At 44.4% G+C, this 19,996-nt stretch overlaps 1 protein-coding gene across 1 annotated transcript in view; it reads right to left on the reverse strand.

Annotated features, from left to right (window-relative positions):
• NGEF (neuronal guanine nucleotide exchange factor) overlaps positions 1 to 15,719 on the reverse strand; it is a 290,217-nt gene extending 274,498 nt beyond the window's left edge. The window contains exons 1-2 of the mRNA XM_033958541.1: positions 15,529 to 15,719; positions 10,955 to 11,318 (exon numbers count right to left, since the gene is read on the reverse strand). Coding sequence (XP_033814432.1) covers positions 10,955 to 11,258 — 304 coding nt within the window. The 5' untranslated portion in view covers positions 11,259 to 11,318; positions 15,529 to 15,719. The remainder of the gene's footprint in view (positions 1 to 10,954; positions 11,319 to 15,528) is intronic.
• Positions 15,720 to 19,996: the final 4,277 nt, after the last annotated feature.

A 19,996-nucleotide genomic window follows, 5' to 3' on the forward strand; every position in this document is an offset into this window, starting at 1 on the left:
AATAACAACAAAAAAGGAGTTGCTTCAAGATGGTATGTCCTCATGAGAAAATCTATGACTTCCCCCCTGTCGAACGTGATGAATGCATGGCATGGAGATTTGGGACTTTCATTAGAAGATGAGACATAAGAACATAAGAACATAAGCAATGCCTCTGCTGGGTCAGACCTGAGGTCCATCGTGCCCAGCAGTCCGCTCATGCGGCGGCCCAACAGGTCCAGGACCTGTGCAGTAATCCTCTATCTATACCCCTCTATCCCCTTTTCCAGCAGGAAATTGTCCAATCCTTTCTTGAACCCCAGTACCGTACTTTGCCCTATTACGCCCTCTGGAAGCGCATTCCAGGTGTCCGCACAGACCCCAATTCCAAGTCTGTCCTGAAATGTCGGTCCCAGATGACACGTTTGCGTCTATGCTGGTGAGTATCACCCAGTGAAATCAAATAGTGTTCTTCCTAAACAATCCGTGTTGTATTAACTCCCATTGTGAATTAAAATAGCAAAGTCTCCACTCCCCTTTTTTGGGGGAGGGCGGCACAGCTGGGATTTGAACCTGCGACCTCCAGAGCATGGGGTGGATGTTCTGACTGGTGAGCATGACCCTTACCATGCAGAATGTGCATGTGTGTTTGCATAGTGGTGTTTACTAATGGTGAGATCAGCCCGCCACTAACTCGCCCCCCCTTTTACCAAACCATGACAGCGGTTTCTATGGTCAAACAGGCTGCTGACACTGCTCCCCACACTCGGCAGACTTGGCAGAAAGTCTGGAAAAATTTGTTTAAATCCTCTCGATCTGCCAGTGTTCTTCAATCTATGTTCTTCCTGGTGCATAGAACTCACTGGACCCCAATTAAGGTAGCAAATTTTCCAAACAGACTCTCTTCTATATGTTGGTCTTGTAACTCGCAGGAGGGCACGTTAATGCTTATGATCTATGATTATACACATTTAACATAAAATATGGGATACCATTTCTAAAATCTTACACATACAAGAACCTTTGAGTTTGCGCATTATTATATTAGGTAATCACGGCCTGCTACATACACTACCTGATCATAAGGCGCGACTGCTTAACATCTTGATATTCCTAGCCCTTAAAAACATATTACATTGCTGGAAAGACCTTTCTAGGGTGAACCACATCACCTGGTGGAATACACTATGCCTTACAGTAAAGTATGAAAGCATTATAGCTCCTATACCAAAATTTGGTCCAGTTAACTTCTATTGCAGTACAGGCTAATGATATTCAGTTCAAGTCCTGGAACATGGATGTCTACATATGAACATAGCTGTTGTCTCCTGGCTCTCTCTACACATTCCTTTAGGTATATGGCTCTGGTGTCTCTCTCTCTGTGTTTTGGATACTACATGTACTTCTGGCTGCGCGTTGTGCTGATACTCTCCTCCTTCTAAATAGGTATGGGTCTGCTTGCTGTATTATATTATATTAATAATATTTTGTGACTCCTTGCATTGATGCAGCTTGTATGTATCTTGCCTTGTTAACATTTATTGTACTTTTATATGCTAAAATCAATAAAAACTATTGAACTTAAAATACCTCTACTGGAGTCTATGACTTCTTTGTGTTGTGTTTTTGAACCTTCAGTTTCCTTTATATAAAATATCTTGGCATGAGTTTGGAAACATTGTTATTGTGGAAGTTTTATATTTTATACGTGCACACTATTTGGGAATAATTTAATTTATGGAAGTGGAGTACTAAAAAAAAAATATATATATATATATATATATATACTGTATATGCTTACATATGTATAATCACTGAGAACTTGCCAATTGAGCATTTTGACTGGGAGATGGTTTTCTCAGAAAAGAAGAATGTTTTTTCATGGCTGGGAAATGAAACAAACCCCTGCTCTTGAGTAAATTGGCTCTTTGCTCAGAAAAAGAGCTGGATGTACTGTCTCCTGGCTAGAACGTGGATGAGTCCTTTGGTGCTTAGAGAACACAAGTTCTGCAGCTAAAGGGTGATTTGAAACTTTAGATTTGTCTTCTCATTAAGGTCAGAATATTACACTTGTATATGTCGTGTGTGATATAAAACAGTCAATAGGAGCAGAGCTGAATCCAGAAAAAATAAATGCACTCTGCTTTAGTTTCTGTTTGTTTAAAGAGGCAGGGCTGCATTCCAGCTGCAGCAGCCCAGAATGCCAGGCTCAGCTAAACTCTCTAGCTCTGGCCAAACAAAGACATTCTTTAGATTCCTCTTATCTGAATCCTGACCCTTCACATGTCTGAGAGGTTATGGTGGAAAACAGATAGATATTTAGGATGATTTCTCTGAAACTAAACAGTTAAAGAAGAAAAGGAACACCTTCCTAATGGCATGAGCAAAACTTTGTTAATGAGAAAATCCCTTGTTCCAAATACATTGAATAGCAGAAGAAATGAGGATTCACTTTCCAATAGATACTGAATTTCTGTTGAGCAGCTTAGGGTTTAAGGATAGCATTTCCATTCTTAATAATATTATTCCCGTTATTGGCAATAGAAAAGTATTTAGTCTCTTTGGAGAGAGATTTGTTTTGAGGTTGTATTTGATTTGTTTTAGGGAACATTTTTGATAGTACATCTAAGTCCGACCGGATATTTCCTGCAAAACATCCATTTTCAAAACCGCTGGACATCAAATTTTTTTTTTTCTGAAAATTATCTATTTGGATATCTTGGTCCTTAGGACATCTAATGATTTTGGCCATTTTCAAATATAAAAACGTTCATGTTCAAAACATCCAAATCAGGCCCATTTGGATGTGAAAGGAACCAGCATCTTAATGGACTGGCCACAGACATCCCAACAGGGCAGCGAGGCACCCTAGGGGACAATGCTGTGAAGTTCACATAAAGGGTGCCAGGTATATATTTCATCAGAACCCCCTTTTAGTGTATGTGAGCCCTCCAAAACTCCCCCCAAATCTACTATACCCACCTATTTACCACTGTAATAGCCCTTATAGTTGCAGGTATCACCTATATAGCAGTACAGTAGGTTATCCCAGGACAAGCAGGCAGCCTATTCTCACATATGGGTGATGTCATCCACGGAGCCCCGATGCGGACAGCCTCACAAGCATACTTGCTTGTAGAAAACTTTAGAAGTTTCGAGTCAGCTGCACCATGTATGCGCGAGTGCTTTCCTTCCCAGCGCAGGGCGAGTCTCCTCAGTTCTCAGTAATCCGCAGAGCCGAGAAGTCCGTCTTTGACTCTCTGCTTTTAATTTTGTTACTTCGTGCCTTCTCTCACCGCGGTTTGTGTTTTCTTTCTTCATGAAACGCTGTGTTATTTTCTTTCTTTTCAGTTTAAAAAAAAAAAAGAAGACTTATTTTAATCTTTTCTTCAGTGACTGACTAGCAGGTCAGGCCGTGCGACCACAGCCTGCGGGCTTCGACTTCACAGCGGCTATCTTCCCTCCTATGTCCCGGCCAGTCATGGGTTTCCGGAAGTGTAGCCACTGCCAGCGTCCGATTTCTCTCACGGTCCCACTCCGCTGGTGCCTCCAGTACCTTGGGCCAGCCCATCTTCCAAAGTCGGGTGAGCGCTGTGCTACTCTTCAACCTCGAGCCCTTCAACGCTGTTCAGTTTTAGTGGAAACATTCTTCAGCATGAACTCCTCGGAAACACCCTCAACCTCAAGTGCTACCTCGGTCCCGCCTTCCAGCGAGGGTCCTCCTGCTTCCGCTACTCCGACCTCGAGCCTCATCTGGCCATCCTCATTTGGATCGTCTTTAGCCTTGAGTACACCTGCTTTATCTTCCCATGAGCTCTCCTCAGGTCAGATACATCAGCAGAAGGTTCCTGCAGTGGTCCTCCTCTCCACTACCACCTTGGAACCTTTAGCCTTAGCAAGTGGTCCAGACGCAGATCCACCTTTGCAGGCTTATCTCCAGATCATGTTGGAGCAGCAATTTGTTCAGTTATTGAGCAAATATGGTTCTGCCTCGATAATGCCTCCTATAATCCAGCCTGGGAAATCAGCAGTCTCCCACGAGGTCGAGCCCCTCTTAGTGCCTCAAGCTGCAGCTTCACACTCTATGCAAGGAGCAGAGTCTTTGCGAGTGTCTGGTTTGGCATCTACACACTCGATGCGAGGAGTAAATTCTTTGCGAGTGTCTCGATTGGAACCTTCACACTCTATGGAAGGAGTAGATTCTTTGCGAGTATCTCGATTGGAGCTTTCACACTCTATGCAAGGAGTAGATTCTTTGTGAGTATCTCGATTGGAGCTTTCACACTCTATGCAAGGAGTAGATTCTTTGCGAGAGTCTCGATTGGAGCCTTCACACTCTATGCAAGGAGCAGAGTCTTTGGGAGTGCTTCGAGATTTTACGATCCAAACTACTGAGTTTCGATCTACAGCTTCAAGTCCTATCCATTCACCAGCAGCTTTGCCTGTTTTCCATACATAGGGCGACGTTTCCTCGATCCTCGAGACCTGCCTCCAGGCACCACTCTCGTTGATGATCGAGGTCTTCATCAAGACATCCATCGAAGCGCAGATCTTCTAAAGAGCAACGTTCTTCGTCTGGGCCTCATTCCAGACCTTTCAGTTCTTCGAGGCCACCAACTCCTCGCTCCAGGTCTCCGCTTCCGGACCATGAGGAATCAGCTGTTTTCATTGCCTCCTCCAATTCTCCATATTCATTGAATTGTCACTTCTCCAGAGAGGCTTCACCTTCGTTCTCCACTCGAGCTGCCTCAAGGTCATCAAGCCATTCTCGAGGCAAGGCCTTGGTGGATCAGAAGTCTTTCTCCTCCTTCCTTCATCAGATGGTCAGTTCGATGCTGGTTCTAAATACTCTAAGGAGTATTTCGAGGTCATGCATCTACCTCAACTTAAGTTTCCTCTTAAAAAGCTTTTGTCTTAAGCTTTCACACGTTGTCTGGAGACTCCGCCTGCTATACCTGCTGTTCCAGACAAATTGGTCTCGAGTTATAGATCTCTGCATTGCAAAGGGTTTGAGAATTCACAATTATCTTACCAATCCCTCCTTCTGGAGTCCTTTTTGACAGGACCCCATCCTTCCAAGGTCTCTGCTACAGTTCCTTCTGGAAGGGAGGGTAAGACTATGGACAAGTTTGGACGCCGTATATATAAAATTCCTTATTAATCTTCCAGGTTTTCTGAAGAACCTGGATTAACATAGCCATTTCGATTTCCAAGAAGTCACTGCTTCTCTGTCACAACTCAGATTGCATTTTCTCCGGTCATCTTATGACGTCTTTGAGCTGTCGGATAGGGCCACTGCTTTTTCTGTAGCACTGCGCCACTTGGCCTAGCTTCACACCATTGCCATCTGGCTAACATTCCTTATCAAGGCTATGACCTCTTTGATGAATCCATAGAGGCTGCCACTAAAAAGTTGTCAGATCATCAAAAATCTTTTGCTTCCATTGTCAGACCAAAGTCAGCTCCTACAAAACCTTCACGTCCTACTCAGGACAATAATCGGGGAAGGATACTCTCTTCTTTTCACTCAGGTTCCACCAGAGCTTCCTCCAAGAGAGTATCCTTCCAATCAATCCCAGACCGCCCTTCTTCTTCAGGAAGCTAAAGCTCTGCTTCGTCTCCATGCCATCGAGGAGTTCCCTTGGAACAGCAGAGCAGGGGGTTTTATTCCTGTTACGTCCTAGTTCTGAAGAACTCAGGGGATCTGAGACCCATTTTAGATCTCAGAGCTCTCAACAATTTTTTAGAAAAATCTCGCATGTTGTCCCTGACGTCCCTATCCCCCTTATAGATCAGAACGATTGGTTATGTTCTCTGGATCTCAAAGAGGTTTCTACTCACAGACCTCCCGTCAGTATCTCAGATTACGGGTGGGGAAACTGCATTACCAATTCAGAGTGCTACCCTTTGTCCTGGCTTCATTTTTTAGAGTATTCACCAAGTGCCTGGTGGTGGTAACAGCAGCTTTAAGGAACCATGGTCTTCCCATGTTCCCTTACCTAGACGACTGGATCATCAAAAATTCAACATCTCAGAGGGTTATTGTAGCGACCCAATGGACTACGTGGTTCCTACACAGCTTGGGTTTCGAAATCAATTTTTCCAAATCCCAACTTCAGTCCTCTCAGAATCTACAGTTCATCGGTGCTGTTCTAGACACTATCCAACTCAGAGCATTCCTTCTGCAACAGCGTCTGGAGGCTCTTCTTCAACTCTGTCATGCAGTGTCTTCCCGTTCTTCAATCTCAGCGAGACACATGATGGTACTCCTAGGTCACATGGCCTCCACAGTACACGTGACTCTTTTTGCCAGACTTCACCTCAGAATTCCTCAGTGGACCCTGGCATCTCAGTGGACGCAGGCTTGCGACCCACTCTCTTGACACATTACAGTCACTCCTTCATTGAGACAGTCTCTCCGCTGGTGAATGCTCTCTTCCAATCTCTCCAGAGGCTTGCTGTTTCAAATGCCCCCCCATCAGAAGGTACTCACAACAGATTCCTCGACCTACACTTGGGAGGCTCACCTCGATGGTTTCCGTACTCAAAGCCACTGGACCAGTATGGATCGTCAGTGTCACATCAATCTGTTGGAACTCAGAGTGATTTTCTATGCTCTCAAAGCTTTTCAACATCTTCTTCACGACCAGGTAGTCCTCATTCATATGGACAACCATGTCGCCATGTACTCTGTCAACAATCAGGGGGTATGGGATCTCACTCCCTTTGTCAAGAAGCTCTTCAGGTTTGGGAGTGGGCAATCCTCCACAACACCTTCCTGAAAGCTGTCTACATCCATGGGGTGAAAATTGTTTGGCGGACAAATTGAGTCGTCTTCTGCAACCTCATGAATGGACACTCAATTCCTTGCCTCTTTATCACATTTTTTTCACAGTGGGGAACTCCTCAGATAGATCTCTTTGTATCTCCCCACAACCACAAACTGTCCCAGTTCTGCTCCAGGATATATTTTCCTCATCGCCTCGAGGCAGATTCTTTTCTACTGGAATGGACAAATCTTTTTCTATATGCATTCCCTCTTATTCTCAAGACTCTGGTCAAGTTGAAGAACGATCATGCCACCATGATTCTGATAGCTCCTCGGTGGCCAAGACAACCTTGGTTTTCCCTTCTACTTCAACTCAGCAGCAGGGAGTCATACCTTCTACCAATTTTTCCATCTCTGCTTATACAGAGTCAAGGATCTCTGCTTCATTCCAACCTTCAGTCTCTACACCTGACAGCTTGGTACCTCTCAACATAACTCCTCTTCACTTTTCTCAACCTGTAAGAGACATTTTAGAGGCTTCTAGGAAGCCTGCCACTAGACAATGCTACTACCAAAAATGGACTAGATTTTCTACATGGTACATACATCTCTCGCAATAAGGAGCCTCAAGATTCCTCCTTATCTTCTGTTCTAGATTATCTTTTGCACTTATCCGTCTCTGGCCTCAAGTCTACATCGATTCGAGTCCATCTCAGTGCAATTGCTGTTTTCCATCAGCCTAATGAAGGGAAACCCTTCTCTGCTCATCCAGTGGTTTCCAGATTCATGAAAAGACTCTTCAATGTCAAACCTCCTCTCAAACCACTTCCAATGGTTTGGGATCTCAATGTTGTTCTTGCTCAATTGATGAAGCCTCCATTTAAACCAATGTCTATGGCTCATCTGAAGTATCTCACTTGGTAAGTGGTGTTTCTCATTGCTCTCACATCTGCTCAATGAGTCAGTGAGCTGCAAGCATTAGATACTGATCCACATTTTACAGTTTTTCATCATGACAAGGTGGTCTTCCGTACTCATCCTAAATTCTTACCTAAAGTGGTTTCAGAATTTCATCTCAACCAATCTATTGTACTTTCAATGTTTTTTCCAAGGCCTCATTCTCATCCTGGAGAATCAGCTCTTCATACTCTGGACTGTAAACGTGCTTTGGCCTTCTACTTGGAATGCACCAAACCACACACAACTGCTCCTCAACTTTTTGTCTCCATCGATCCAAACAAGTTGGGACATCATTGTAAACCGCATAAAACTTCACGGTCTTGCGGTATATATACCGTTATTATTATTATCCAATCTCTCAGCGAACCATCTCCAACTGGATGGCTGCTTGTATTTCTTTCTGCTATGCCCAGGCTGGATTACAACTACAGAGTCGAGTCACAGCCCACAAAGTCAGAGCAATGGCAGCTTCAGTAGCTTTCCTCAGATCTACACTTATTGAGGAAATTTTCAAAGCTGCTACCTGGTCCTCGGTTTATACTTTCACCTCTCTCTTGTCTGGATCTTTTCTCCAGACGGGATGGCCATTTTGGCCAGAGGGTATTACAAAATTTGTTCTCCTAAGTTGACAACGCTCCCCCATCCCATTCTAGTTAGCTTGGAGGTCACCCATATGTGAGAATAAACTGCCTGCTTGTCCTGGGATAAAGCACAATTACTTACCGTAACAAGTGTTATCCAGGGACAGCAGGCAGCTATTCTCACAACCCACGCACCTCCCCTGGTTGGCTTCTCTGCTAGCTATCTGAACTGAAGAGACTCACCCTGCGCTGGGAGGGAAGGCACTCGCGCATGCGTGATGCAGCTGACTCAAAACTTCTATAGTTTCTACAAGCAAGTATGTTTGCTAGGCTGTTCGCATCAAGGCTCCGTGGATGAAGTCATCCATATGTGAGAATAGCTGCCTGCTGTCCCTGGATAACACCTGTTACGATAAGTAACTGTGCTTTTTTGGTGGCTCACACTTTCCACCATTAAGGTAGTGGGTAGAGTAGAGTGGCTTAAGGGCCTAGGTCCTCTTCTCTATGGTTCACTAGCCCACCCATCAGGCTAATTAAGACTCCTGTGTACTACTCTACTAGGCTTTCCCATACCAGGTGTTTCTGTTCTAGAGACAAGTATATACTGTTTCATTTATATCTTTGGGGGGGGGGGGTGAGAAGGGGTCAGTGAATACTGGGGGAGTGTGGGGGACAATACAGTCATCTTCCAGTAGTTATCTGGTCTGTTTGGGTACCTTTTTGGTTCTTATTCGCTTTTAAAACAGGTCTAACTCTAAACATCTAAATGACGCCCTGGAGGTCTTGAAAAAGGTTTGATTAACCCTGCAAGACGTCCAAGTGCTAAGCCTACCCAAATCATGCCTCATACATGTCCCCTTAACATTTAGACTTCCTGGGGGGGGGGGGGTTAATGCCCTACAATACGTTTAAAAAATTAGTTGCGAAAATAAGAACTTGGATGTTTTGGCAATTAAAATGTCCAGGTGCTGGTTTAGCTGTTGGGTTTTTTTTAAAATGCTTTTCTCTTTTAAAAATGAGCCACATAGTGATTTGATCTATGGCTTGCATTTCTCTTTTCTCCTACTGCTTGTGTTCATTGACTCTTCTTTTGAATGGGTTCCTACAGATACACCATCATTGTATATCACTGCAGTCGGTACTACAATTGCATTGTTATCAACAGCATTCTCCATTCTACTATCATGCACCTTTGTTTTCTGAATCATCACTGCCACATATTTTCATACTCTCTGAACAAGCTACATCATGGGCTTAAAAATTTTGCAGATCACCAAATACTTCTTTTAAAACTGATGGAGTGTACAATTCTGGAGACTGCACCTTCTAAACCATTGGTCTCAAACTCAAACTTTACAGGGCCACAATGTGGATTTGTAGGTACTTGGAGGACCTCAGAAAAAATAGTTAATTTTGTATTAAAGAAATGACAATTTTGCATGAGGTAAAACTCTTTATAGTTTATAAATCTTTCCTTTTGGCTAAGTCTTAATAATAATAAATATTGTAATTTATTGCTAAAGAGACATGTGATCAAGAAACTGTTTTATTTTACTTTTGTGATTATGATAAACATACCGAGGGCCTCAAAATAGTACTTGGCGGGCCACATGTGACCCCCAGGCAATGAGTTTGAGACCACTGTATTCTCCAGAGCAGGGATCTCAAAGTCCCTCCTTGAGGGCCGCAATCCAGTCAGGTTTTCAGGATTTCACCAATGAATATGCATTTAAAGCAGTGCATACACATAGATTTCATGCATATTCATTAGGGAAATCCTGAAAACCCGATTGGATTGCGGCCCTCAAGGAGGGACTTTGAGACCCCTGCTCCAGAGAATGGCTACACAAATGGTTACTATTCTTCATAAAAAAAGTGTATGGGGACAAACTTAAAAATCTTAATTTGTATACATTGGCAGAAAAGTGGAAGAGGGAGATAAGAGTTATTAATTTATTTTAAATATTTGTATTCTACCTATAACCTAAGCAGATTCCAGTATATAGATCCACAGGAAGCAAATATCTTTCAACTGAAAGAAACTCTTGAATGAGGGGGCGTAAGATGAATGTTTGAAAGGATAATAAATGGGTGAATGGCCTTCCGGTGAATGTGGATTTGTTGAATACTATATTTGAATTTAAGAAAGCAGGATCTCTAATAAAGAAGAAAGCATAATGATGCCTTCATTTTCTGTTTATATGTTTCTAAGACAACTTGCTCTTTAACCCAAGTCTAACCATTTTGGAACCTAAGGTCTATCACAATTCCCCTTCCTTTTTTTTTTTTTTTTTTTAATTAATATCCAATTTATCATAAGTAAATCAAATCAACTTTGTCTACCTTTTCTTATTCTCTTCCTTCTTGACTCTGTTTATTATTCATGAGATATAGTATATCCAGGCCTCCATCTGATGCGAATTTTAACCAACATACCCAAGCATCCTATTACAAGACTTTTTAATGTAATCAATAAAGGTAGAGAACTGCACAAAAAAAGGGGTCACACACACCTTTCATTGTTTCAAACTTTGGATGAAGACTTACTTTGGGAGAGGAAGGAACCAAATAATATTCTAAAATTTAAGAACTACTTGGTTTCCTTACCTTCCACCCTATTGAATAAACAGAGGCAATGAATGTTAGGCCTTTAGGTCATACTCACCTGTGGTGTTCTCAACCTTGGTCTCCTCTTTACTGTTCCTTCCCTCCCTTTTTTGTCTGTTTCGAACACGTATCGAACGGTAGTACCTGGAGTTCCTTCGAATAGGAATGTACTGCCTCCGAGGCTGTCTTGCCTCTTTCACATAGTCATTGGCCTCTAAGTCTTCCTTCTCTTCCTCATCAGAGATCACATCCAGCTGTGGAACTCTCTTCCATAAGCTGCTTTTCTTCACACTCCTATCCACGTTGCTGTTACTTTGTTCTGATTTTTCCAGTGCTTCTGTTTCCATAGTAACAGATCTCATAGTCTAGCAACAGAGCAGTGCAGGACTCCCAACCACTTTCCAAAACTCCATCATTAATCCCTGATTCAGAAATGTAGATAAATATATATACATATGATCTGTGCTTGCTGCAGAGTGACTTGGCAGGTATTAGTGTACAAAAAGCACAATTTTATAACAGTGTGTCTAAATTTAGGTGCCCGATTCTGTTAGGCTTGAGCACTTATGCCAGCCATAAAGCTGGTGTAAGTGTTTACACCTAAATGCAAGAGATATGCATGTAGCATATTCTGTAAGTTACATGCTACATGTAAGTCCCTCTTGCACTGCACCCAGCCTTCACCTATGTGTGCACCCCTCTGTCAAAAAAAGAGATTATGTTCTTACCTTGATAATATACTTTCCAGTAGATAGGTATATCATTCTGGACACACGGGTAATCTCCCCATCGCCACAAGCTCTGCAGAAGTAATCCACTCCGGATTTTTTCTGTATCTCTCTTACTTCATTGGGAGCTCTACTGACACCTACAGTTAGTTTCCAAGCATGCAAGAGTTCCTCCATGATAAAGTGAAGTAAGGAAATGGGAAACTTCCCAAACAAACAGTTCTGCTCTAACAAAATAACACTTGAACCATGAAATAATAACCAAATGCTAACAGAAGCACCAAAGGAGCTCTGGTAGTACCCCTGTAGACTCTAGAAACCTATTATACAGTATTCTTCAGGGCCCAAAGGGCTGACTAGCATCCAAGATACATATTTGAAGAAGAACAATTAGAATGAGACAGTCGGCAGGCGCAAGAAGGACAGGGTGGGGATCCAGAATGACACACCTATCTACTGCAAAAGATATTATCAAAGAGAACATAATCTCTTTTTCCAGTGCAATAGATGTGTCATTCTAGATAAGCGGGATGTACATAAGCACTCCCAGAAATCTAGGGCGGGCTGACTGCGCCGGCCTGTAAAACTAAGGACCCAAAGGCAGAGTCTGACCACTTAGAACTTTGAGATCTGAGGGTGCAATACGACTGTTGGTGATGGACTTCTCAAAAATTCACTATGATTATACGAGAGCATCTGCTTTCTTCATCATAGGAGTAACTCTGTGGAATAAGATAACTGGACCACAAAGAGCTCTCACTGATATTCAGAAGTTCAAGAAAATACTTAAGACTACACTCTTTGTAGAAGCATTGCAATGAATGATGATTCTTGTTTATTCTGGTTCTGATTGCTATAGAACAGAAAACTGTGAATAAATTGTTCTCACTGAAGGACTTGAAATGTTTACTGACTGTATAAATTTTGTTTTTTGCATGTTTTTAGTTATTTTATGAATGTGGCTATTTGTAAGCCACATAGTAATAGGCAGTTGATTTCGGTACCGGGAAAGATGGTAGAGGCGCTAATAAAAGACCGCATCATTGATCACCTTGACGGACATAATCTGGTGAGGACCAGTCAGCACTGCTTCAGCAAAGGACGTTCTTGCTTGAAGAACTTGGTGCACTTCTTCGAGGGAGTAAACAGGCAGATAGACAAGGGTGACCCGGTCGACATTGTATATCTGGATTTTCAGAAGGCGTTCAACAAGGTTCCGCATGAATGATTACTTCGGAAAATTGAGAGTCATGGAATAGAGGGTGAAATACTCACATGGATTAAAAACTGGCTAGCGGATAGGAAACAGAGAGTAGGGGTAAATGCACAATACTCGGACTGGAAGAACGTCACCAGTGCGGTGCCGCAGGGTTCGGTGCTTGGACCCATGCTCTTCAACATATTCATAAACGATCTGGAAATGGGTACAATGAGTGAGGTGATTAAATTTGCAAATGATACGAAGTTATTCAGAGTAGTGAAGACGCAAGGGGATTGTGAAGATCTGCAACGCGACATAACCATGCTCGAGAAATGGGCAGCGACATAGCAAATGAGGTTCAACGTGGATAAGTGTAAGGTAATGCATGTCGGTATCAAAAATCCCATACACAAATACAAGATGTCCGGGGCGGTACTTGGAGAGACCCCCAAAGAAAGAGACTTGGAAGTACTGGACGACAAGTCAATAAAGCCGTCCGCACAATGTGCGGCAGCGGCGAAAAGGGTAAACAGAATGCTAGGAATGATTAAGAAGGGGATCATGAACAGATCGGAGAAGGTTATCATGCCGCTGTACTGGGCCATGGTACGCCCTCACCTGGAATACTGCGTCCAGCACTGGTTGCTGTACATGAAGAAGGACACGGTACTACTCGAAAGGGTCCAGAGAAGAGCGATTAAAATGGTTAAGGGGTTAGAGGAATTGCTGTACAGATTAGAGAAGTTGGGCCTCTTCTCCCTTGAAAAGAGGAGACAGAGGGGACATGATCAAAACATTCAAGATAATGAAGGGAATAGATGTAGTACATAAAGACAGGTTGTTCACCCTCTCCAAGGTAGAGAGAACATACAAACGTAAGGAATTTCTTCTTCACCCATAGAGTGGTAGAGAATTGGAATGCTCTTCCGGAATCTGTTATAGGGGAAAACACCCTCCAGGGATTCAAGACAAGGTTGGACATGTTCCTGCTGAACCAGAACGAATGCAGGGAGAGCTAGTCTCGGTTAGGGCACTGGTCTTTGACCTGGGGGCCAGTGCATGAGCGGACTGCTGGGCACGAAGGACCACTGGTCTGACCTAGCAGTGGCAAATTCTTATGTTCTTAACATACACTCTATAAAAATTTGTCAAATGTATGTAGAGAGGACCAAGTTGCTACCCTACAAATCTCCTCAGGGGAGACTGTTCTAGCTTTGGCCCACAACGAAGCTATGCTCCTGGTCACAAATTTAGAATTTTTGAGAAGGGGGAACATAGGGGGGCATGCAGAAACACTCAAATACTGTGTTTTCAGGCCTCCTCCCCCCTCCTCTGATTCACCACATAGGCTGTAACAGCCTTACCCACTATGACCTGTGCTGGCAATGTGCTTCAGCCTGCCTCAGCTCTGTATATTAGCTGGAAAGGAGAAGAAATTACTGCCTTGTGCCGAAGTCCTTCTTCATTGCTGATCTTTGGACTGCCAGTCAGACACAGAGTCTGACTGAACCCACACCCCTGTGGACCGACAGTTATGCTACTAGAAGGGAGGAAGAAGTAGATGAGGGATGGTAAGTGGAGACAGCCCTGAGCTCCAAAAATACTTGTGTAGGCTGGCTAACAGGTATCACAAGGGATTGGCCTGTCAGCTGCAGATCTCAGTCTGCTTCTTCTCCATGTAGGCAGAGTTGACACTGAAACTGAGCACTGAAAACACTGAATATTAACTGAAAATTACCAATTAAAATAAAGAAAAAGAAAGAGAACAGAAAGGCGCGGGGGAGTGGAGAGGAAGGGGGGTTCTGGCGCACCAAGACGGCACCTGGGGTGTAACACCCCCCCACCCCGCCCTCCCCTTTCTATTCCCAGTGAATTAAGAGAGATACAAAAAATCCGGAGTGGATTCCTTCTGCAGAATTTGCAACTATGGGTGGGGGGGGGGGGGGGAGGGTAGGGGTTACCTGCTCGTCCAGAATTACACAACTATTGTGCTGGAATAAGCTTTATGTAAAATTTGTGTGTATTTACTAAATATGCTTAAGTGGAATTTTGCCATTTAATGACATACGTGCATACATGTATGTGTGTATACCATCACTACACATTTAAATTAACAAATCACCCACTGGTTCATGTGCCAGGACCACTTTAAGCCACTAGTATCAGAATTGCTAAAGTGGAAACAAGCCAAAGGAAATGCTTCACAGCAGTACCCTACAATTATACTTGATGTCAGCAGCATGTAGTCCCAGACATACCCCTGCCAATGCTGGATAAAACAAGCACCTTCATACCATACTAGAACTACTCTACTGGAGCCAGACTGCCATTTATTTAGCAAAAATTAATTATCATTTTCTTGCTTTCTGTGAAGTTCACTTTCCCCAATGCATTTATGAGAGAAATAAAGCTATCGCCTCATTCATTCTTCAAATCTTCATCAACAGTTTACAAATGCTGGCATTTCTGAAGTACCGTGTCAGTGTCAACTAAGATTTCATTAACGCAAGCTTTCTAGCTATGACATCAGGGACCCCCTTCATTATGAATTCCCTTACAACCCTATCGGTGCCAACATTTCATTTCTGTATTTGAGTCAATTTAAAGGAGTCCCCTGTCAGGGCTATTTGAGACTTGGGCAATGTGTAACAGACTAGCAGTTCTAAACTTCAGTCTTATATAGAAAACAAATAAGTTTCTTACCTGCTACTAAAAGATATGATTTCTCCCTACAGATGGGTATCGCCAGACATGTCCTGCATCTTTATATATGCTCAGTATTCCCCAGGAATATTGTATTTGTTGGCTCTCACTGTGGAGCTTGGAGTTGTGAGTTAGAAATCTTTGTTGGAAATGTCTCTGACCTTCAGACTGGGCACCTTCCACTGTGAGCCACTCACCACCTGACTGCAAAGGTCTCCTGGGACACTGTTTATTGTATTTACAGAAGTCACAAAAGCAAGCTCAAATTAAAGGGACAGAACTCACTTTACAGTTTCAAGCCAACAATGGAAAACAAAACAATACAAACAAATCTTTACTGGGACTACCCGACTTCAGCCACTCCCTATGCAACGTACCTAATCGCCATTTCTTTCATTAATAACCACTTCCTGATCACTCACAATGGCATGCATAATTCACACATACCACACTTTGTAGAATGAGAAACACACATACTTACATTGCTCCACAAATACAGACTAGCAGCACAGCCCATGTATAAAGTGGATCATGGGCAGATTCATTCACCAAAAAGTACTGAAAATATGCTAAAATTCACAGCATGGACAGAGCTGGCTTTTACCCATTAGGCAAACTAGACAATGACCTGAGTAGAGAACTTCTAGGGGCCAGCAAAGAGCAGGTGCAGTGAAAGCAAACCAATAAGTCCTCACTGCCACACAATAGAATCATCAGTGAGTATTTTTACCCACAGATAGGGTGGAGAATTTTCAAAAAGCCATCTAGCCGAGGTAGTTTGTAAAGATATTTTCATGCATAAAAAGCCTTGCATAACATTACCCCCTCATAAAAATAGATACTACAATAAGAAGACATGTGATTCTGCTACAGGTGCATTTGAGCAGAACATGCACAGAAAGCCCTAACGTGATAGCAGCGGCGAAGAGAGGAGGAGTGAGAGGAGACAAGCCAGGGGAGCTGGAGAGAGGAGACAGGGGCCGGAGACCAGCTTCAGAAGCGGCGAGGAGCGAGTAGCGGCGAGAGGAGGCTCCGCCCACACCACCACGTCAGCGCAGCGTCATCGCCCAGACTCCCCCTTGAAGGAGGGGAGCCGCGGCGCGAAGGCAACCAGAGCCGCGTGATAGCAGCGGCGAAGAGAGGAGGAGTGAGAGGAGACAAGCCAGGGGAGCCGGAGAGAGGAGACAGGGGCCGGAGACCAGCTTCAGAAGCGGCGAGGAGCGGGTAGCGGCGAGAGGAGGCTCCGCCCACCCCCACCGCGTCAGCGCAGCGTCATCACCCAGACTCCCCCTTGAAGGAGGGGAGCCAACGGCACACAGCCATTTGGTGCGCGGCGAAGGCGAGCGGAAAAGGCGCTCGCCTTAGCGAGAGCGCCTTTGCGAAGGGCCTTAAGAAGGGCAGGCCGGGTCACTATATTCAAGGACTCCAAGAAAGGAAGACAGCAAGGTAAGGAAGTATACACATACACGCACACACAAGCCAAAGGGAAGCAAACATAGAAAAGAAGGAAGGAGTAGGCCCAGGAAGGACCACACATCAAAGGAACAATAGCAAGGGCAGAAGACAGGGTAGAAGCAGGCCAAGAAGGTAGCGCACACACATACACAGAGACAGCAGTAACAAGCTCAGCAGGACAAGAAAAGGTGGACTCAAGAGAGAACACTAGCTAAAGGAGAAGGCAGCCACAGAGGGTAAACAAGGGGCAAATAGCACAAGCGCATAAGTAAAAAGGAAGCGAAAGACGAAGAAGGTAAGGAAGAGCCAGGCACAGGAGTGAACACACTAGCAAAGAGCAACAGGACGCCTAGAGAGCGGACAAATATGGAAGCGGAAGGAACCCGAAGGATGAGCTTCCCAGTGTACTGCACGGACTGTCACATGTATGACTACCTCCCCTCCGGGCAGCAGTCATATGTGTGCGGACGATGTCAGGAAATGGAGAGCTTGAAGAGAGAAGTCAGTCGACTGAAGCTCAGGATCCAGGAGCTGGAGGGACTCTACATCTCCGAAGCCCCCTTCCAGACAGCCGAAGACCCCATGCAAGAGAGGTACATCGAGGAACAGGTCAGGGAGCTCGAGAGGTTCATCGAGGATGCCTACAGGAGAGTGGAAGAACAGGAGCACGGAAATGAGGAAGACACACAGAGCAGAGGACAAGAAACATCTGACACCAAGGTAGAGGATACCCACGGAGGAACCTTGCTGGAAGAAACGAAGAACACCAAGGACACAGACCTGCGACTGACACGGAGAGTGGAAGAACAGGAGCACGGAAATGAGGAAGACACACAGAGCAGAGGACAAGAAACATCTGACACCAAGGTAGAGGATACCCACGGAGGAACCTTGCTGGAAGAAATGAAGAACACCAAGGACACAGACCTGCGACCGACACGGAGGCTGAAAGAAGGGAAATCTGCAATCCTGGTGGGAGACTCAATCCTGAGGCACGTTGACAGTCACATAGCAGGAGGGAGAGAGGATCGGCTAGTGACCTGTCTCCCAGGAGCGAGAACAAAGGACATCGTTGACAAGATTGAGAGAATCCTGGAAGGAGCAGAGACGGAAGAGACAGCAGTGATAGTCCACGTCAGGACGAACGATGTCACCAGGAGGGACTACAGCAAGAATGCACTGACTGAACAATTCAAGATCTTAGGAAGGAAACTGAAGATGAGGACCCAGAGGATAGCCTTCTCAGAGATCCTGCCAGTACCGAGGGAAGAAACGAAGAGGCAGACGGAGCTACAATCAATTAACGCATGGATGAGAAGATGGTGTGAGGAAGAGGGATTTCTCTTCGTGAGGAACTGGACAACATTCTGGGGAAAGAACAAGCTTTTCAAGAAGGATGGTCTACACCTGAGCAAGGCGGGAACTAGACAACTAGCAAATAACGTCAGAAGAGCGATAGAGCAAGCTTTAAACTAAGGAGAAGGGGAAAGCCGACAGTCGACCTGGTATCGACGGTTCGGGAAACAGTATCCAGTGAGGGTACTGAGGGGAAAGATTACGGGGAAGACACAAGTGGCAAGCAACAGACTATGAACAAACAAGGGAGTCAGATGAAGCGAGAGGGGGAAAGGATGAGCATGCTGAAAGGGGAAGTCAAAATGGGACTGGATGATGAGAAGGAACAGGAGGAGGACAATAGGAACACGCCACAAGGGGAAGGCAATAGGAATCTACCACAAAGAGAGGACAAAAGAGACAATACTCAGGAGTTGGCAGGGCAGGAAGGGGACGGAATGAAGAATGGAATACAAGGGAAAATAGAAAGGAAGGGAAAATGCCAGGAGTTGAACTGCATGTATACTAATGCAAGGAGCCTAAAGAACAAAATTGGGGAACTAGAAGTCATGGCCAATAATGAGAGACTAGACATCATAGGGATCACGGAAACATGGTGGAACGAGGAAAACAAATGGGACATAGTACTGCCAGGATACAAACTCTACCGAAAAGACAGGACTTACCAGAAAGGGGGAAGAATAGCACTATACATAAGGGATACCATTCACTCAACCAATGTGGACACAGCAGCGACAAATGCCCAACTGGAGTCATTGTGGATCAAAGTACCAGGAAGCAACGGATCCGAGATAAAGATGGGACTGTTCTACCGTCCACCTGGGCAAATTGAAGCTGAGGATACAGAAATGGTAGCTGAGCTGAGAAGGGAATGCAAGAACCCCAACACCATAGTTATGGGAGATTTCAACTATCCTGGTATAGACTGGTGTCTTAGAATTTCAAAATGTGCAAGGGAAACGGAGTTCCTGGAGGCAGTCCAGGACTGCTTCATGGAACAACTTGTCGAGGCACCAACGAGAGGATCAGCGATTCTGGATCTGATCCTCAATGGGCTGAAAGGACCCGCAAAGGATGTGGAGGTCATGGGACCACTAGGAACCAGTGACCACAACATGATTCAGTTCAAAGTGCAAGTAGGACTACCTATGGGAAAGAGAACCAAGGCAACAACATTTAACTTCAAGAAAGGGAACTATGATGCCATGAGACAAATGGTGAGAAAGAAGCTCAGAAACAGCTCCAAGGAAACTCGGACTGTGGAGCAAGCCTGGTCCCTATTCAAGGACACAGTAAACAAGGCGCAAAACCTATATATACCAAGATTTAGGAAAGGTTCCAAGAAGAATCAGACGAGGGACCCTGCATGGATAACCAGTGAAGTAAAGAAGGTGATAGGAGACAAGAAAATATCATTTCGGAAGTGGAAAAAAGATAAAACTGAAGGAAACTGGAGAGAGCACAGGAAGCATCAAAAAGAATGTCACCGAGTAGTCAGGAAAGCCAAGAAAGAGTATGAGGAGAGACTGGCCAAGGAAGCAAGAAATTTCAAACCATTTTTCCGATATGTGAAAGGGAAACAGCCAGTGAGGGAGGAGGTGGGGCCCCTGGATGAGGGTGACCGGAAGGGAGTGGTGAAAGAGGAAAAAGAAGTGGC

Source organism: Geotrypetes seraphini, chromosome 9 (genome assembly GCF_902459505.1).
Source record: "Geotrypetes seraphini chromosome 9, aGeoSer1.1, whole genome shotgun sequence".
NCBI classification, from domain to species: Eukaryota; Metazoa; Chordata; class Amphibia; order Gymnophiona; family Dermophiidae; genus Geotrypetes; species Geotrypetes seraphini.